This window comes from Acinonyx jubatus, chromosome A1, assembly GCF_027475565.1.
Source record: "Acinonyx jubatus isolate Ajub_Pintada_27869175 chromosome A1, VMU_Ajub_asm_v1.0, whole genome shotgun sequence".
Classification (NCBI taxonomy): Eukaryota; Metazoa; Chordata; class Mammalia; order Carnivora; family Felidae; genus Acinonyx; species Acinonyx jubatus.
Window position 1 is genome coordinate 123,594,819 of NC_069380.1, and position 20,717 is coordinate 123,615,535.

Consider the following 20,717-nt stretch of genomic DNA (forward strand, 5'->3'; position numbering starts at 1 on the left):
AGTGATTTTTTTTTACCCCAGATTTGGATAGCATATCATAGTTCCATTACTGTGTGATGTTACCAGTAATGCATTTAGACTGATCTGTTTGTGGTAAATTAATTAACTTAAACATAGTAGTTCTTAATGGAATGTGTCAGCTGAGAGATAGGGATGTACCAAGGAAACTTACTAATCAAGTTTTTGCATTGCTGCTTTATATTCTTCCTGGGACTAAGAGGTATTTTTGAACATTCATTTTTCATTGTATCTTTTTCTTGATTTATGTAGGCACAGGAAAAACAGCCCCTTTAGTTTGATATTTACTCATGTATAAGTGTGTCTACCTGAAAGACTAGCCTTGGTGTTTTACGTTCATTGTGTCAGTAACTTTGGAAGCTCCTGAAGTCCATCCATTAGCCTCATGTGTTAATTATACAATATTTACTTTTCCTGCAAAGTAGTTTTATCAGACTCATATTTGAATATTGGTATGAATATGTGACCAAGAAAGGTGCCTTTTAATCATAAAATAGTGTTGAGTAGAGTTAAATAAAAATGTAGCTCATAAAACAATCTAGAATCTTTTCTTTCTTCACTTGGGGCACCTGGGTGGCTCAGTCGTTTGAGTGTCCAACTCTTGGTCTCAGCTCAGGTTATGATCTCACAGTTTGTGAATTCAAGTCCTGCATCGGGCTGTGCACTGACAGCATGGAGCCTGCTTGGGATTCTGTCTCCTCTCTCTACCCCTACCCCCACTTGCTCTCTGTACCTTTCTCAAAATAAATAAAAATTAAAAGAATAATGTATTCTCCATTCATCATAATATTGTCCTAGTTGGTAGTTATCAGTATGTTATTTACATTTAAAAACATTTTAATGGTGTTTGAATTTATAACAGTTACAACTACCAGTAATTCACTTATCAATCCGTTAGTGTTTATTCATTATTCTGTAGTCTTGCTTTAAATATATTTATATATTTTTACTACATATCTAAGAACATATGGTACAGAACAATGTAGCTAAAATACACTTTTAAAAATTTATTTATTTGTTTTTGAGAGAGAATCTTAAGCAGGCTCCACACCCAGCACAGAGCTCTGTGTGAGATTTGATCTCACAACCATGAGATCATGACCTGAGCCAAAATCAGGAATCAGGTGCTCAACTGACTGAGCCATCCAGGCACCCCTAAGATTTTATTTTAAGTAAATCTGTACTCCCAACATGGGGTTCAAAGTTATAGCCTCAAGATCAAGAGTCCCATGCTCCACTGACTGAGACAGTCAGATGCCCCACAGTATGCTTTTCTTTTTGATTCACTTGAATTCTCTAAAAGGAGACCTTCAGGCATATAGTTTACTCCATAGACTCGGTCATGGGTAATTGACTGCCAAAAAAATTCCATATGGAGTTGCTACCTTGAAGAATGCTTTGATACTGTCTAGTGGCTCTCTGCCTTTTGTAAACTCCATTGTTATATTTGCACAATGATTGTTCATTCAGTATTTTAAAAATTACTGATTTAGAAGTCAGAAAACCTTTTGATCAAAACCACAATGAGATACTACCTCACACCTCGCTAACATTATTGGTGAGGATGTAGAGAAAGAGGATCTCTTTTGCCTGCTGGTAGTAATGAAAACTGATGCAGTCGCTCTGGAAAACAGTATGGACGTTCCTCAAAAAATTAAAAATAGAGCTACCCTACAACCCAGCAATCACACTACTAGGTATTTATCCAAGGGATACAGGTGTGCTGTTTCGAAGGGACACATGCACCCCAAGGTTTATAGCAGCGCTATTGACAGTAGCCAAAGTATGGAAAGAGCCCAAATGTCCATGGATGGATGAATGGATAAAGAAGATGTGGTATACACACACACACACACACACACACACACACACACACACACACACAATGGAGTATTACTTGGCAATCAAAAAGAATGAAATCTTGCCATTTGCAACTATATGGATGGAACTGGAGGGCATTAAGCTAAGTGAAATTAGTTAAAGAAAGACAAATATTGGGGCGCCTGGGTGGCTCAGTCGGTTAAGCGTCCGACTTCAGCTCAGGTCACGATCTCGTGGTCCGTGAGTTCGAGCCCCGCATCGGGCTCTGGGTTGATGGCTCAGAGCCTGGAGCCTGCTTCCGATTCTGTGTCTCCCTCTCTCTCTGCCCCTCCCCCATTCATGCTCTGTCTCTGTCTCAAAAATAAATAAACGTTTAAAAAAAAATTTAAAAAAAAAGACAAATATCATATGACTTCAGTCATGAGGAATTTAAGATACAAAACAGATGAACATAAGGGAAGGGAAGCAAAAATAATATAAAAACAGGGAGGGGGACAAAACATAAAATACTGTTAAATATGGAGAACAAACAGAGGGTTACTGGAAGGGTTGTGGGAGGGGGGATGATCTAAATGGGTAAGGGGCATTAAGGAATCTACCCCTGAAATCATTGTTGCAAAATATGCTAACTAACTTGGATGGAAATTAAACAGTAAATAAGTTTTTTAAAAAAGCTTTTGAATATTCTTGTTCTCTTTGAAATTGTTTTTATGTCCCAGAGGCACTAATTTATGCTAGAAGTTATGAGTTAAATAGGCTGTGTGTATCTGCTGGGTACAATATCTGCACAGTGTTATTTCCTAGGTATTTGTTTATTAGAAGTGATAACCAGCTACTCTGACTCTAAATCAGCAATTGTTTATGGAGCCCATGACATACGTTGCTCTGAGCGCTCTGTTCGTAGCTATAGGAGATGCCAGAGAAAGGCCCTGCCATCAAAGCACTTGCACTTTTCTTGTCTAGGTTGGCCTAAGTTAGCTACTGAACAAATGACTGCAGTATGATTACCCATTAATATATTCTATTGGTTTAATTTTGGTTAATTTCATACATACTCTTCATGTGTCTATACCACTTTCAACTTTTCCAAATCTCGTCAATTTTGCTTAATTAAATTTAATCTTAAAATTCAAATGGAGTGACAGTTTGGTTGAAACTAATCCATGAGGTCAGATAAACTGATTTTTAGTTTATTTTTAGCATATATTTAGCATATATTTTTAGCATTTTTGGAATAATTTATAAATATGAATCCATCAGAATCACTAAGGTGGTATTAAACTGCTTATAATCATTGTTGACAATAAGTTGTATTACTGTCTTTGATCTTTGGCCTCCATATTATTTAACTCTTCATGTTATTGACCAGAATACGGGCTTTTTGAAAGTGAGGTTCTGTGCCTGTATCACTCAAAGGATTAAATAAGATTTCTACAATACTAGAAATAGCTGTCTCCCCCCATAAAGACTTTCTTTTTTAATATTTATTTATTTATTTTGAGAGAAAGAGCACAAGCAGGGGAGGGGCAGAGAGAGAAGGAGAGAATCCCAAGCAGGCTTCATGCTATCAGGACAGAACCTGTTGTGGGACTTGAACCCACAAACAGTGAGATCATGACCTGAGCTGAAATCAGAGTCAGATGCTTAACTGAGCCACCCAGGTGGGGTCCCCCTCCCCCACAAAGACTTCTGATAGAAAGTCTACATAATATAAAACTGGTTATATCATGGCCATACCCACATTAACAAATCAGTAGGGGGGGTTGGTGCCTGGGTGGCTCAGTTGGTTAAGCATCCAACTCTTTTTTTTTAATGTTTACTTATTTTTGAGAGAGAGAGTGAGCGAGTGCATGCAACTGAGTAGGGAAGAGTCAGAGAGAGATGGAGACACAGAATCCGAAGCAGGCTCCAGGCTCTGAGCTGTGAGCACAGAGCCCGACATGGAGCTCGAACTCACGAATCATGAGGTCATGACTGGAGCCGAAGTCACACACTTAACTGACTGAGCCACCCAAGTGCCCCAAGCATCCAACTCTTGATTTTGGCTCAGGTCATGATCTTGTGGTTCGTGAGTTCGAGCCCCACGTTGGCCTCTGCATTGACCATGCAGAGCCTATTTAGGATTCTCTCTCTCCCCCTCTCCCTGCCTCTCTCCTGCTCCCTCTCTCTCTCAAAATAAATAAATAAACCAAAAAAAATAAATAAATCAGTAGACCTTTGTTGTGACAAAGGTTTACTCTGTATAGAAAAAAAAAAAAGCAATTGCCTATTTCTTGTTGTAAATCAGTAGGACTTGTGCCGTCATTCATATATTACTGAACATAACTTGAGTAAAATCTTTTGGGGACTAATTTTCATAACATGAGCCATTTTTATATATTATTTCTTATGTAAAATTAGATATGTTATAAATGCTGGAAGATGGAAAAAAAAAAAAAGAAAGGTTGGACTGGCCATTGATTTTGATCTTTCCTGCTCAGTAGCAGCCCACATCTCTCTAGAAATTATCTCATGGGAAAATAGAGCTGTTACAGATATTTTGGCCTCATATCTTGGTCAACAAATTTGAAGCACTTGTAATCATTTTCTTTTTGCCCTATAGGATATAAGAGACTGTGGAATCATTCATATGTGGCTTTAAATCCTGTATTCTTCACATATAGACTTTATCACCTTGGAGATGTTACTTAACCTCCTTGGCTTTTTGTTTTTGTTTTTGTTTTTTTGCCAATGGGATAATAAAAGTTCCATGTCTTGGGAATTGACTGAGGTGACCCATGTGGAACTGTTAGCGCAGTGCCCTGTCGATGTTAAGGGATTGTTAGCCTCTTTTGTTAGCCATATGCTTCACCAGACTCTCTCCCCAGTCTTACCTAAGTCATTCCTTCTCTTGACCTTTACTTGGAAACTTAAATTTTAAGGGTCCCACAACAGACTAGTTTTGTTTTGGAAGGGGGTTCTTCCCTTACTCTCCTCTCCCCTTGGTAACAAAATCTGTGGGTTTTAGCATAAGAATTCCTACTCTTATGGGAACTTCCCAAGCAGACCTCAGTTGTGTGGCTCTTAATTGTGCCTGTCCCAAATAATTCAGTGTATTTCCAGGGTTCTGTGAGATTCCTTGGATACTGAAAGAATGAAGATTCTTTCTATATAAAGTTATCCATAATGTGAACTGTTTGACAATCTTCATATATACTAAAGTTAAACCCCTTAATTTCCAGAAAGGTTTCATATGATCATTATACACTCCTATTACAGTGAAATGCTCTATTAATGAAGAGAATTAATGAGCTTTTAAATTCTTAGTCACCATTGTAAAAACTTGTTTAAACTTCTTTGTATTCTTATCAAATAGATAAATAGCACAGATACCTGGCGTTGACTCATTGTAAAAACAAAATCAGAATTGACAGTGACCTGCCATAGCAGTCAGAGTTAGATTGACCAAGGTCTGAATCCTGGTCCTGCTCCTTATATATTGTCTGACCCCAGGCTTGTAAGCCTGCCTCTCCAAGCCTCAGATGGTAATGACCTCATGTGGTTATTGGGAGGGTGAAGTACCTGTAAATATATATAAAGCACCTAACACCTTGCCTGTCATGTAACATACTTTTTCTATTATGACGTAAGTCTGGCCATTACTTCTCCATATTACTAGTTGACTAACATATTTCCATGCTAAAAATGAACTATCTAAGAAATAGCTTTTAAAAATTAGAGTTAACTTGGTAGGATTCTATTTTTGAGTGTTTTTCGAATATCCTCTGTGTGCCAGAGCAATGAGCTGTGTTAGTGCTGTAGTCAGACTCTTTGGAGATGCAGGGAAGAGAGAGATTATGGGGTTTATTTCAGTACAATGTAAAAAGGACCCATGAAGTTTCCTCCATTGCAGTGAACACATGCAGTCTCTGGAGAACTTGGTTATTCACCACCCAGGGAAGTGTAAAAGTAGCTCTTATCGGGTAGCAGCATATCAGGGGACCCAGGTACAACTCTCATGTTTATTTTCATTGCTTCTTTCTGTCCTTCCATCGCTGACCTCATCTTCCTTCTAATTTCTCTTTGCTCTCCCTTATTTTGTCTCACTGTTCCTAGTTACTGCTTTTTTCTCTATTTTGGTGCCATTCTTCCTACAGTGAGACATCCATGTATCTTGCAAACTCCCACAGTGGGCAGATCTGGTTAAAATATAACAATACCATCTAGTATAGAGGGTCTTTGGATGAGGGCAAATTATTGCACTGGCCAACTGTGACTGCTGGAGGGATTCACGTTTATAAACCATAGTGCCCCTGAGCATCAGACACTACCTTCAGAAGGGGAGGTGGCTATGACCAGATAGGTGCCCTGGCTTCGAGTTGGGTGCCTTTTGTGGCTTGTCCAGGACATTTGCCTGGATACAAAAATGAGTATGATGTTGCGGTCTGTCCCAGAAGAGCTCCTAGTGTGGTGAGGGAAGCAGATACTTAAACCAATACTGGACTTTATGCTGTATTATAATTAATATTAACATGGTGGGAGGGAGTGGCAACTGCTGTAGAGTGGGAGTAGGAAGTTCTTGATGAAGGCATGTAAGATGATAGGGTGGTTCTGTCAGGAGAAAAAAAACATCTGCAGTAGCAGAGAGGTATAAAATATCTTGGTGTACTTAAGAGAGTATTGAGAAGAGGGCAGTGACTAGTATTTAAGGGGCTCCTGGAAGAGGGTCTATATATGATACCAGTGAAGTCAGAGTCAGAAGCAGAAATAGGAAAAAATCATCTAGAATTTAAGGGAGAGGACATCTATAAGAGTGACAGTCCATTTAAAATAGCTGGTACCGTGGGAGGTCAGATAAAGAAAGGACCAAATGGCTTCATTAAGAAGGGGCCACTAAACCATTTCATTTGTTAGCAGGTAAATTCTGTCTCTAGAAAGAGACTAGAACAAGAAGCCTAACCTCAGAAGAGAAAGGTTCTCTGACACTCTAGATTGATCACAAATTTATTCTGAGGAATGTTTAGAACCAAAAAAAGCAAGAAACCTCATGTTTTCTAAATAAACAGGAAAGTAAGATAAAGCTTAATCTGTAACAGTGTTTAAGTTTCTCATATTTGTCTGGCTAAAATTTCATTTATTTTTAAAGTCTTCAAAATACTTTCCCAAAATACATTATGTTTGTTTTGTCAAAGAGTCAGAAATATACAAGCTATTACTTTAGATAAAATAACAGGTATTGGTTGTAGGTACTAGGTCAAAAATAACTCTCCAGAACACTCTTGTTTAACCAAAATGAATTAGAGGCCCTCTAATCTCCTGGTGATTTAGCAACTATCTGTTTAGATTGGTTTGTGGGTTTAAGATTAAGATTTAATATTAATATTATTATAGCTATAATGTTAATTGGATAAGATGACACATGACTTCTCTATCCATACACACATGATTTTTTTCCTAGTCAGTAGCATTAGGATTTACTGTATATTTCAGTGAAGCTAAAATCCCATTGGTTGTAAATGGAACCATTATTTTATATAAACCCTGCCATAAATTACAACATTTGATTGTAAGAGGCATTCAGATTTCAGAGATACTAAAATGTGAAAAATACACATTTTATAATTAATGATATATAATTATTATTTATGAAGACATTAGAATATTTTGGTTTATATTTACAGATTAATTTAGGAACAACAAAAATTGCTCTACTAAATAACATCTAAACTGCAACTGTAGTCTTAATTAAAAACAGAACTAGAAAAAGAATAACATGAGTAGTCATTAAATTTTAAAACTAGGAAGGTTCTTAGGGCTGTCAAAGATGTTAATACATGATTATTCATTTAATATATGCTTTGATACCTATCATAAGCCAGACATTGTTAGATGTTGTATATATAATGATGGATAAAACACTGGTCCCTGCCTTCATAGAGTTTATAGTTCTTGATGGGGGGTTGGGAAATAGGTTTGCAAGTTGCAATGAGTACTTTAAAGGAAAAGTACAGTGCTGTCAAAGAATGGAACAAGGTGGGGGCGGTGCCTGGGTGGCCTAGTCAATTGAGCATCCAGCTTCGGCTTAGGTCATGATCTCCTGATTGGTGAGTTTGAGCCCCACATCGGGCTTTCTGCTGTCAGCACAGACCCAGCTTCAGATCTTCTGTCCCCCTCTCTTTTTGCCCTTTCCCCACTCACACTCTCTTGTCTCAAAGTTAAATAAACATTAAGGGGCACCTGGGTGGCTCAGTGGGTTGAATGTCCAACTTTGGCTCAGGTCATGATCTCGGATTCATGGGTTCAAGCCCTGCATCAGCCTTTGTGCTAACAGCTCTGCAAAAGTCGGTCTGTGCAAAAGTCTTGAGCAGGAAAGATGTTGGAATTTTTTAGACAGTGAAAGAAACACAAGGGTGGGGTAGAGGTCTAGGTGATTTTCAGTTGAGATAAGACCACATGGTGCATAGCCACAGTGGACCTTTTAAACATTTTAGTCTAAGCCCAGGGGCAAACCACTGGAGGGTTTTAATAGAGGAAGTGACCTTGGCTGCTCTGTGAAACCTGGACTGGAGTAAGATTCAAAGTGAAGAAGCCCCCTTAGGAGTCTGTTAGTACAGACCAGCTAAGATGGCAACTTTACCTGAGGGATTGTGAATGGAAGATACATTTTCTTGAAGATAATTTGCCAGTATTATCAGGAATCTTAAATTTGTGTACGGTCTGACCCAGCACTTCCATTTCACTCCCTTGTTCTGAAGAAACAGATGTATGTAAAAGTTGAACTACTAGTTTGCTCATTCCCTATTATTTATTGAGAAATTGGTTTAAATAATTACAGTATTTTCAGGGCGCCTGGGTGGCGCGGTCGGTTAAGCGTCCGACTTCAGCCAGGTCAGGATCTCACGGTCCGTGAGTTCGAGCCCCGCGTCAGGCTCTGGGCTGATGGCTCAGAGCCTGGAGCCTGTTTCCGATTCTGTGTCTCCCTCTCTCTCTGCCCCTCCCCCGTTCATGCTCTGTCTCTCTCTGTCCCAAAAATAAATAAACGTTGAAAAAAAAAAACAAAAAACCAGCAGTGTTAAAAAAAAAAAAAGTAAATAATTACAGTATTTTCAAACAAGCAAAAAGGAAAGAGGCAACTCATGCCAACTTTAAGGAGGCCACATCTTCCAGGAAGAGGTGTTTAGACAGGGAGAGTCTTCTGGTGGGTTCCTGGGAGAGAGACACTGAAAATACAGAATGGAGAAGAGATACTCCTAAAACAAATGTGGGGGAGGAGAGATATTTAGGACCAAAGGGAAGATAAGCTCTCTTGTCTGGGAGTGCAGGAGCTTCTGGTGTAAAATGTACTGCAGTTCTGCCATGTGACTTATTTTTTGAGAACTAGCCTGGGAACCTAGCCACGCCTTGCAACGTTGTTACTGGAGGGGAAAGTGTTTGCTTTTCAAACTAGAGAATTGTAAGTGAATTTTTGGTATGCAGTCAGCCCATAAATTCAGTTGCCTGTAAATCTGAGCTTCCCTGGGTAAGTAGTAACTGAAGAGGATGAAATTTTGTGAAAACGTTTCTCTATCCCTGCCTTTTCCTTCCCTTAGCCCTCCCCACCCCCTACTCTCTCACTCTCCTCTCCTTTTCTTCTTTCTTGTTCCTTCCCTTTCTTTCCTCTCTTCCTTTCCCTCTCCTCCCTCCTTCTCTAGTCTTCTCTTATATACCCCAAAAGTTATATTTTATACTATAATCAGAGCAGGAAAACAGCCAGGCACTTCTAAGTAAATAAAAGAATCTCCTTCCTTTCCTTCCTTCCTTCCTTTGCCTTTTTTCTTCTCAGGTAGCCTCTTTTTTTTTTTTTTTTTTGACAGCTTTTTTATACCATGTGATGGAAATACTCTACTACATGCTCTTAATGCCGATTTGCAAGTTTTCAAATGTTTTGTACTCTTTGCATTCCTAAAACTCTCTAGACCAATCTCTGCACAGGGATGTTTAACTTGTTGATTTTCACTCCCCTCCAGAATTGATGCTTTAGGAAAACCAGTTAACCATTTACTTTCTAGTGCATATTTACTTTTAAGTTTTGGTGGTTCTCTGAAGATACTGCTGCTCTGTGGTTGTAATTATCTGGAAAATTCCTAGAGGAGTTTGCATTTCACTTTTTAGTAAGCTTGCAGTTACCATCTCTGGTATTTCCTTGAGTATTTCCTTTTCCTATCTATGTAGAAAAATCAGTTCTGTAGCTTTATAGAATTTCCAAAATAGTTATTGAACTTAGCTTATTAGTATTTTTTAAATTGTTACTTCTCCCAGAGTGCAAATGCTTTAACTGTTTCCTTATGAATCAGGTTTTAAAATCCATGCATATGTATATTGTATCTGTTGTGTATATCTGCATGTGGATATAAGTGTATTTGAAATTAGTGGATGCTTTACCTACTAAAGGCTAAATAATTTTAGGAGGCTTTTAGGATTAATTTTCAAAAATTACTAGCTTACAGATTATTTTATTCTGATAACTCCACAGTATATTATGGAGTAAAGGTCACATGTTTCTACCAATTTTTACATTTTATATATGGAGTATCCCCAATACTTTGATGTGGAAATAATGTTACAAGAATACAAATCTAATCATTTAGGCTTTGAACAAATATTGTGAGATCATAGAAGATGTGGTTAGGTTTCACTTAGCTTATTAAATATTGATTTAGCTTTTTTCGGAAAATGAGAATATCCACCAGATTCTATCTATATTTACTTAAATTATTGGAAATCCTTAAGTTATTGGAAATCCTAGAGTAGTAAAATGCTCTTCTAAATATTTGTTAAATACTTCAAGTATGTGAGAGTGGTATAAATGGAAGCAGTGCAGTCTTCATGAATGTGTTTCTTAATGCAGTACTTAATGTCTTGGGATCCATTTTGTTAACTACCTGTAAACAAAGGTCTGTGTTAGTAGTATTAGTAAGCCTGCACCTTCTAAATAGAACTTTTCTTTTTAAAGGCATTATTACACTCACATTACCATACAACATTGAAAAACAGAGTATATACGATTCACAGTGACACTTTCTTTCATACTTGGCTTAAATCGTTTGAGGTTTTAGGAGTTACCTTTTTAGTTACATGTCCACTGAAAATATAAAATACTATTTATTCTTGGAAATTTTTTATATACTAATCTCCTTCTTATTGCTCCCTCCATTTTAGTCGCGAGATGGAGAATAAAGAAACTCTCAAGGGGTTGCATAAGATGGACGATCGCCCAGAAGAACGAATGATCAGGGAGAAACTGAAGGCAACCTGTATGCCAGCCTGGAAACACGAGTGGTTGGAGAGAAGAAATAGGAGGGGCCCTGTGGTAAGAGTCTGTTTACCTGCCATAAGGAGGAAAGCATAGGAAGAGATGGGAAATTAAGCATAAGTAGATCCTCTTGTAAGCTTTTTTTTTCTTCTTGATTTTAAGTGCAGTTATTTGATTTGCTTACCATTCTAGCCACTTGGAATAAAACATAGCTAAAACTATGCTCATTAAGCACCTTAAATTGTTCTAGAAACTGAACTGGTTGGATTGGGTAGCTAATGCTTAAAGCAACACTGCCCCCTACTGTCAGTGTCTAAAATCCTTTTGGTAGAGATTTATACTGTATTTTAAGAAAGAAAAGCAATTTTCTAATGTTCTCTCTCTAAGATAGGATCCAAAGATCTGAGTTCCAGAAATCATCCAGGAAAGCAAAAACTGAATAGCCTCATAGAGTTTGAGGTAAATTTAAAAGATGCCCAGGGTTTGAGGAAAGAAACCTAGATTACTAGGATTAGGAGAGAACGTCATACCCCATCTTTTGCCGTGGTTATTCTCTTTTAAGGTATACAAATACTATGAAATGTGCTTCTCATTCTTACAAAGGAGGTAGACCTCAATTGTTAAGTGATCCCGTATCAGCTTGTATCGGCAAGTTTTTTGTCCTTTATAAACAAAGATAAGTTAAGATTGATTAGGTTTGGGGTAGGCAAAGGGATGGTGGGCATAATCATAAAAGTTATTGGGCAAGCTACTCACCTGACATTTGAAACCCTTGACCTTTACCCTTGCCAAATGACCAGCTAGCTCTCCATTCATCCCACTTGCCTATTTAAGTTCAAATTGAAATTAATTAAATGTAAATAAAGTAAAAATTTAGTTCCTCAGCCACATAGCCATATTTCAAGTGCTTGATAGCCACATAGACATCTCTCATCATTGTGTTGTCTTGCATGTTCTACCTACTGGTGTTTACCCATGGAGCCAATATAGAATATATTTAATTGTTCCTTTATCTACCAGCTTTTTAAGCTGTGTTACTCATGAGTCCTTTCCTTTCCAGCTGAGCTTCCACATTTCTTCCATTTGTTTTTCATAGGAAGTAGTATGGCGAGAACCCCTCACTGTTTTAGTAATCATGTCAGAGGATAAAGATGAAGAAATCAGGAATTTATCTTAGAAAAGTGAAAGTTCTATTGAAATAACTTACAGAAGGGAGTAAATTTCTACCCAGTTACTACAAAGAACTTTTGAGTAGGTAAAGCCATTTGAATGTGTTGCTTTCTGGAGCTCCTTGTGCTAGTGGAGAGTCTAAATCTTTTGAGAATAACATAAAGCAGAAATTACAACTTTTTAAAAAGAAGCCAATAAAGCCAATCCTTTATTACATATAAACTAAGGACATTCCATTTTCTAAGACGAAATTTTGGTTTTTCTCACTGTCCCCTTTCTGGCAAATCCTTAAATACAAGACAGAGCTAAAGAGGGAAGAGATGTGTGGAGTAAGACATGTGACACGTAGTCCTTAGCTCAATTATACTACCCTGTATGTTACAGTTTACAGATTTCATATTACCCTTAAAAAGTTTATAGTCTACTTGGGAAATCTGATTGTGTTTATTGTGTCTTATATAAATTACATCAGATCCTTCTTGAAATATAAGTGAGGTATGAATATCTCCAGTAGTGAAAATGCAACTTATAAATAAAAATAAAGGCATGAAATACCACAGAACAGTTTGTGAGTATACACCAAATGTGTGGAGTGGGCAGAAAGCAATGATGACTTAGAAGAAAAATGTCAGGCCGACAGAGTTAAGGGCACTTTTGTTAAAGGTAGGATTTTAACCGAGCCTTAAAAGATGGGTGTTTTCACCAGGTGAAGGTATGCTACCTGGTATGCTGCAGGCTAGAGATGTGGATTAGAAGGGAGAGTGGAAGTGAGAGTGCAGGACAAGGCCAGGTTAGGCGTGTGTGGTAGGCACAGCAGCTGGCTAGTAGAACAGTAGAAGAGTAGTGGAAGGAAGGCGGGGATGGTTGGCTAAGGCTACAGTGTATGGCCTTTTGGTCATAGCTAGATTAGGTCTGTTGAGAAATAGCAGGTTTTATAGCCTGCATTTGTGCTTGAGAGATTGATCTTTTAAATATCTAGCTTCTTTTGGTGATTCTGAAATATATGTCTAAACTATTGTAACATAACATTGCAAAAAAAAAAAAGGCAAAATGGCTTTGTATCGATTAGACTATTTGGGCACATAAATTACTCCCATTATTGTTTTCAAGATCCTGCGTTTTCTCAATAGAAATGAAAAAACATCTACTTTAATCTAGTTGAATAAGTTAACTGTAGAAGGTATAAGTGCTTATTTTTCACATTTGTTTACTAACCTGTGATTGTTGATTTTTAATGTTAAGTGATTTAGGGCACATAATAACAGATAATGCTAAATTTCTAAAATTACATAATAGCATTTTAACTAATGATAAAGCCTACGTTAATGAAATCTGTGGGTAAAAAGTCTTACGTTTATATCATTTGAAGTAAGACTAAAGTTGATATGTTGTCTGTTATATTTGTATAATATTGTGTGATGAAAAACTTGAGTTCATCTCTTAGTCTGTTGTGTTCAAATTTACTTATTTTTTATATTTTTAAGTAATGAGAATATTGGAATTTTAATTTAGGTGGTAAAACCAATCCCTATTAAAGGAGACGGTTCTGAAACTCACAGCTTGGCAGCTGAGTCTCCAGGAGAAAGCCAGGCAAGCACCGCTTCACCAGCTCCCAAGGGCCGCCGCAGTCCTTCTCCCAGCAGCTCCCCAGCGGGCCGCACAGTGAAATCTGAATCTCCAGGAGTAAGGAGAAAGAGAGTCTCCCCCGTACCTGTAAGTTAATGTTTCAACAAGCATGTTAAGTTTCTACAATTTTTAGATTCATCTGTAACACAGAAAATATTGCTAGACATCTGTTAAAGCAGCATTTCTCAAAGTGTGGTCCACAAGCCCTACGTTGGGGGAAGAGGGAAGGTCCTGGGACCTTTTCTGTGGATCCGTTAATTCAAAGCAAATTCCAAAGCAAATTCGGTAATAAAACTGAGATGTTATTTGCCCCTTTCACTGCATTAACATTTAAATTGGTGGGTAAAGCTGCTGGTGCATTCACCTGAATTAAAACTGTGACAATAGAAAATGTATTCTTCACTTGGGTATTTGGCATTTTCCTTAAGACTAGTTAAGTGAAGGAAGGAACTTGAAGGAAGGCAACGGAAATGTTTTTTCACCAGTGGTAAAATTTGAGATTTCAAGCAAAAATTAGAATTTTGGAAAACTATCTACCACTGTCAGCTTGACAGTTTCCCAGTCCTTAAAAGAACTTTCTAATGAGATCAGTGATTTCATCAACTGTGATTTTTTTTTCCCATATATATCGCACAGTGAAATGTGTGAACATTTGAGAGATCTGCATAACTTAGTGAACCAGTATTTTCCCGATGACCAGTGCATGATGAAACAAAACCATCCTTAGGTAAATGATCCGTTCAAATTGTGTGAGATATACCATCTGGATTTTAATGTGTAACAGTAGGAAAAATTTGTTGGTGTGGTTTCAGATTCCATATCAGTCTCCTTTAAGAAACCACTTCTTTGGAGTAGTATCAAAAAAGAGTGTTCATAATTATTGTCTTTTACAATACCTTTCCCAGCTACATATATTTGTAAAGCCACATTTTCTTCATGTATTTTAACCAGAACATAGTATCACAGCAGACTGAATGCAGAAGCATCAATGAGAATCCAGCTGTCTTCTATTTTAAATCAGACATCAAAGAGATTTACAAAATGATAGGTGCTAACTTCCAGAGAGAAAATGAAAGAATGAGACCTCTAGTGGCAAAATGCAAGTTAAAATTGACTTTCTAAACTTGAAGAGCAAATGAGTGAATGGTAGAATGATTAAGGTCATGCCTACCAAGGGGAGATTTGCATATAAATCCTTCCAGAAGTAAATTTTAAGTGAATCTTTTCACATTAAAGCCCAAGATACCTACCAGTATTTATTGGCTTTATGTTGACACACCTTTAAATGAGCTATTAAAAAAAAAACAAAACTTAAAATAAGAACAGTCATGAATCTGCAAATTAGGTGGAGCTCAGCAAGAGTGACTTCTGTCTGTTCCTCATGGCATCTGTGGAAGTTAGAATATCCCAAATGCTTCCTTACTCCCATATCTGGTGTTTCAGCTGGGATGCTAGAACAGTTGGGGGCTGCTGACATCTCTTTCGTTCTCACAGCACAACACCAAGTGTTGCAAGGTAAGAGAGAACATGAAACATATTTTCTCTCACGGTCCTAAGAGGGAATCCACCCTGCTGACATCTGCTCTTGGACTTCTAACCTCTGAAACTGTGAAACAAATTTCTGTTAAGCCAAAAAAAAAGTGTATCAGGAGGGCAAGTCCAGTGTGGAAGTTCTTATAAAGCTGCCTTATTTCCTAATGCCTTATTGCCCAAAAGTAGTTACATGCCAGTTGCAAACCCAGAATCAGTGTGGTGGGGGACTCCACAAGGGTGCAAGTACTGGGCAGTGTGGTTCATAGGAGCCATCAAAGTAAAAGTCTACCACGAGTACATACAAATTACATTTTCCTTGCCCTCTCCCACTTTAGGATAGATGTCAAAGTTACCCCTCATTTAACAGCAACTTAGCATTTCATTATCTGGATAAATCATAGTTTAATGAACTTCATACTAATGGACATTTATATTCCTTCTTCACTTTCATGACTAAAAAAAAGTATGCAAACATACTTTTTAGTTATACATCATTTTGCACATCTGTGAGCATATGTATACGTGTACTTGTGTTTTTTTTTAATAACTGCCTATTAAAAAATAATGGCTGTATTGAGATATAATTCCTATACAGTACAGTTTACCTGTTTAAGTTATATAGTTCCTTGGTTTTGGTCTACTCAGAGTTATAGCCATCACAGCAGTCAACTTTAAAACATTTTCATCACCCCAGAAACCCCAGACCAAAGAGCAGTCTATCCTCAGCCCTAGGCAACCATTAATGTACTTTCTGACTCTATATATAATTTGCCTTTTCTGGTCATTACATATACAGTAAATGGAGTCATGCAGTATATGTGGTCTTTTGTGACTGGCTTCTTTCACACAGCATCATATAAGTTGTATCCATACTCTCTTTGTTTTAGTTTTGTTTTCCCCCACAAACTGTGTTTACTTATCAGTGTGTGCATTGGGCACCTGGGTGGCTCAGTCAGTTAAGCATCCGACTTCAGCTCAGGCCATGATCTCACTGTTCATGAGTTCAGGCCCCACATTGGTCTCTCTGCTGTCAGCAGCATGGAGCCTGCTTCAGATCCTCTATTCCCCACTCTTGCCCTCCCCTGCTCCCACTCTCAAAAATAAATAAACATTAAAAAAATTTTTTTAAATTATCAGTGTGTGAATTTTTGCCATGTGCGTTCATATTTTAACACAAAGTATTAGTTGTGCCATATCATTCTTCCTCTTTTTTGTTGTTTAACATTCAAAACTAATTTCTGATACACCCACTTCTCTTTATGTTTAAAAGTACTCCATTTTTTTTTTAAGTTTATTTATTTTGAGAAAGAGCAAGAAAGAGCTGGGAAAGGGCGGAGAGAGAAGGAAAGAGAGAGAACCCCAAGCAGGCTCCACACTGTCACTGTTGGTTACAGGGCTCAAATTCACGAACTACAAGATGATGACCTGAGCTGAAATGAAGAGTCAGACGCTTAACTGAGCCACCAGGCACCCCAGAAGTACTATACTTTTAAGTTATAGAAGATAACATTCTTTTGTGTGGATATACACATTTGGCTTAACCATTCATCAGTTGATGGACATTTGGGTTATTTCCACTCTTTGGTTATTATATATAATGCTATTGTGAACATGTGTATATGAATCTTTGGGTGAACACAACTTTTCACTTCTCTTGGGTTTATACCTAGAAGTGGAATTGCCGGGTCATGTTTTCCATAGGAGCTGTACCATTTTATTTCCCTACCAGCACGGTTCTAATGCTTCGTGTTCTCACCAACATTTATTATCTTTAACGATTAAATTAGGTGTCAAAAAGAATTAGAATTCCCACTGACCACTGATGGAAAGACCAAGTTCTAGGGGAATCAGTGAGGTAGAATGAGAGTGGTATATGTCACCCTCACCACAGGAGAAGTTTTATCAGCCTTTGGTGAGATGTCTTAATCTGGGGAAAGTCACTTGCCATTAGTTCTCTACAGACTGCACCATGGGAGGAATTGCATGGCAGCATCTATATGCTCTTGCAAAAGAGCATTTGGTAACACCTTAAGTGGAAGTGAGGAAACTGGATATTTAATTTTTATCACTAGAAACAAATCATTGTGCTTGCTTCTAAGTGAATTTTTATGCTTTCCATCTTGGTTTACATAATACTCTTCAAAGAACTAAAATATTTACAATTTGTAAAATTATTACATGGTTGTCTCACTTGGCCAGATATTTATCATTATTTATAGGGATGACTGTGATTTTAGAATTTTCTTTGTGATGAGTATGTCAAATAAAAGCATTTGCAATATGCATTTTGTCCCATTATATTTGGGGGCATTTTTTCAGAATATAAAATGCCACATGGCCATCTGATATGACCTTTTTTTTTAAGGTGTTTCTTATCAAGAAGTAAGCAATTTACCTAATACAAAAACAATGTTGTGAAGTTTCAGAGTGGGAGAATCACACCACCTAGAAGAGCCCCTTCCCCGGATGGCTTCTCACCATACAGCCCTGAGGAGACAAACCGCCGTGTAAACAAAGTCATGCGGGCCAGGCTGTACTTACTGCAACAAATAGGACCCAACTCTTTCCTGATTGGAGGAGACAGCCCAGACAATAAATACCGGGTGTTTATTGGGCCTCAGGTAGGATCTTTCATCATTCTACAGTTTATTAGTATTTGTTCTTCTTAAGTTTAGATGACTTATTTCTCTTCAGTAAACTAAAGTGAGTTTAAAAAATATTTTGGGCTGATAAACATTTTTATTTAATGTATTTGTGAAGGTTTCTACTTGAGAATACAGATTTGATCTATTTAATAAATTAACCAAAAATAAGAGATTAGTTCATACATAGATTTTTCTTGCATATCCTTATATATCTTACATAAGAATAATGAAGCAAATAGAAACTTTGTTAAACTTGGAAATATAAAAAAAAGTGATCATCTTAGGAATTATAATAGAGCTAGAGATTTGTTAACCCCTAAGTTCTCTTTTAACTCTCTAGAACTGCAGCTGTGGACGTGGAACATTTTGTATCCATCTGTTATTTGTTATGCTCCGGGTGTTTCAACTAGAACCTTCAGACCCAATGTTATGGAGAAAAACTTTAAAGAATTTTGAGGTAATTTTTAATAAGTACCTTAGAGTAAAATTGTTAATAAATTTTTACGGCTCATTCCTGACACTTCTCCATGAGGAGTCATTTTGAAGTTATAAAGACACAGAAGAATTATTTGAGCCTTATCTCTTATAATCTATTGACTTTTTCCTCCAGACTGAAAAGAATGTGAACACTGACCTGCTATTATTTTGAAGCTCTTAAATTGGCTTTGTGAAAAACTTATGAAATAAAAGACAAATAATTCAACCTCTATAGAATTCTTTATATGTTATTATGGCATGAATATCATTGTTACTGTTTTTTTTTCAATGTTAGGTTGAAAGTTTGTTCCAGAAATATCACAGTAGGCGTAGCTCAAGGATCAAAGCTCCATCTCGTAACACCATCCAGAAGTTTGTTTCACGCATGTCAAATTCTCATACATTGTCATCATCTAGTACTTCTACATCTAGTTCAGAAAACAGGTTAGTACTATTTAAGGAATTAAAAGCATTAATCTAGTGTTACTTTTTAATTTTAGAGGTAATTTTTTATACCTACTTGTTAAGCTGCTCTAAAGTAATTGACCTATTGAACCTTGGCTTTGAAGTTAAAATCAAGGGTAAACAACATAGATCATCTGAGCATGTGTGTGTATACACACATATATATGCATATATATATGTGGACTTCTCGTCTGAAAAACCACACTGTTGAAAGATGGCACCTTAAATATCAGAACATAGTAGAGTCATTTCACAAGAAAAATCAAGTGGCAAGTATAAATATAAGTGGCTACTGTTTATCAGTCATTACTTTGTGCCAAGCATCTAATACGTTGTCTTATTCTGTTCATAGGCCAACCTCATTAGGTAGGTTTTATCACTCTTTTGCAGATAATGAAGGTGCAGCACTGTGTAAAAAATATGTCTATAGTTTTATTAACAAATTATATACAAGGCAAATGGTTTTCCAGAATCACTTTGAAATGCAGGATCTCTAAATTGTATGACATCACTACTTCTTTCATAGATCTTTTCAGGGAATCCTCATTACAGGCTGTTTTACTTGTGAGAGCCCAAGGATACTCTTGGAAACAGACTAATCAATTGTAATTAAGAGATGCAGTAGCCATTAATCACAATTATTATTTAAAATCTACGGCACTTCTCAAACTTTTTCATTGCCTAGCTGATAAGAATGAACATACAATACTGAAGGATATAGCCTAAAATGACCAGTGTGAAAAAATTTTCAAGTCTCTAGTATTATAAAAATTCTTGTCAGTTATCTTTCTTTTCCAAGTTCCTTATTGGGTTTAATGTAAAAATGAGTTTTTTAAATCACTCCAGAAAAGAGTGCTGCTTTTCTTAAAAGGGCACCTCCTATGTGTTCCTGAGGCACCTGTTTGAGAAGCACGGGTCTAAGTGATTAAATCCCATCTTCATCCATCAGTTTTTTATGTATTGTAACTACTTCAAAATTCACAAATAGAAAGTAATCAGATCAAGGGATTTGTGAAAAATGGAGAGACCAGTTTTTTCACCTATAGGAAAAGTAAATGTTTGAATTTCCTTATTTTTGGTTAAATGAATTTGTTTTAGAATCATAGAGTTTTACAAGCTTTTTGGGAATTAGAGATTTCTAGTTTATGTGGTTTCATGATAAGTGAAGCCAAAAGAGGTCATGCCACTCAGGTGAGCAAAGGCAGAACCAGAACCTCAGCATCTTGACTTTTAGTTCAGAACTCTTTCTCTTACTACTTATCTCTTCTAAATAGATGAAAAGAATGAATTTTATTTCTCAAGCTTCCTGACCCAAACTTATTCTGGACCCTTTCTCCTTTTGGTTGACATTCCTGTAGCTTTTTATTTTGGAAAAAATAAAAAATGTTTAAAACCAGGTAGCCAAAGTTAAGTTAGAAAGTTTCTCTCTAAAATAAACAAAGGTACCTTCCAAATATGGGCTGGCTATACTATGGATATTAATTCATTTGGATTAATGTATACATGCAGAGAAACCACAGAAGCTATAATCTAGATTTTACTGAGATTATACTGTGTTGCTAAGTAGGTTATGTTTCACGTAATCACAAATTTTTATATCTAAAGACTAAAATAAAAAGAAACTTATCTGGAAACCTGATTGCATTGTATTAATTTTAAATTATATAAGAAACAGTAAAAAAACAATTAGG

General features: G+C 36.9%; 1 protein-coding gene and 1 long non-coding RNA gene across 10 annotated transcripts in view; one reads left to right on the top strand and one right to left on the bottom strand.

Annotated features, from left to right (window-relative positions):
- Positions 1 to 20,717, top strand: part of MAP3K1 (mitogen-activated protein kinase kinase kinase 1) — a 77,026-nt gene that overhangs the window by 34,340 nt on the left and 21,969 nt on the right. For 7 of the 8 annotated variants that reach the window (XM_053223082.1, XM_027041690.2, XM_053223122.1 and 4 more), the window contains 5 exons: positions 11,017 to 11,167; positions 13,793 to 13,993; positions 17,860 to 18,060; positions 18,425 to 18,541; positions 18,857 to 19,005. In XM_053223082.1, coding sequence (XP_053079057.1) covers positions 11,017 to 11,167; positions 13,793 to 13,993; positions 17,860 to 18,060; positions 18,425 to 18,541; positions 18,857 to 19,005 — 819 coding nt within the window. Of the gene's footprint in view, positions 1 to 8,917; positions 9,338 to 11,016; positions 11,168 to 13,792; positions 13,994 to 17,859; positions 18,061 to 18,424; positions 18,542 to 18,856; positions 19,006 to 20,717 lie in introns of those variants that run through there. The other variant, XM_027041712.2, reaches the window with a different exon arrangement.
- Positions 1 to 20,717, bottom strand: part of LOC113594399 (uncharacterized) — a 71,157-nt gene that overhangs the window by 1,977 nt on the left and 48,463 nt on the right. Inside the window, exons 5-6 of one of the 2 annotated variants that reach the window (XR_003414801.2) lie at positions 13,838 to 13,991; positions 12,507 to 12,585 (exon numbers count right to left, since the gene is read on the bottom strand). This is a non-coding gene — a long non-coding RNA (uncharacterized LOC113594399). Of the gene's footprint in view, positions 1 to 12,506; positions 12,586 to 13,837; positions 13,992 to 20,717 lie in introns of those variants that run through there. The other variant, XR_003414799.2, reaches the window with a different exon arrangement.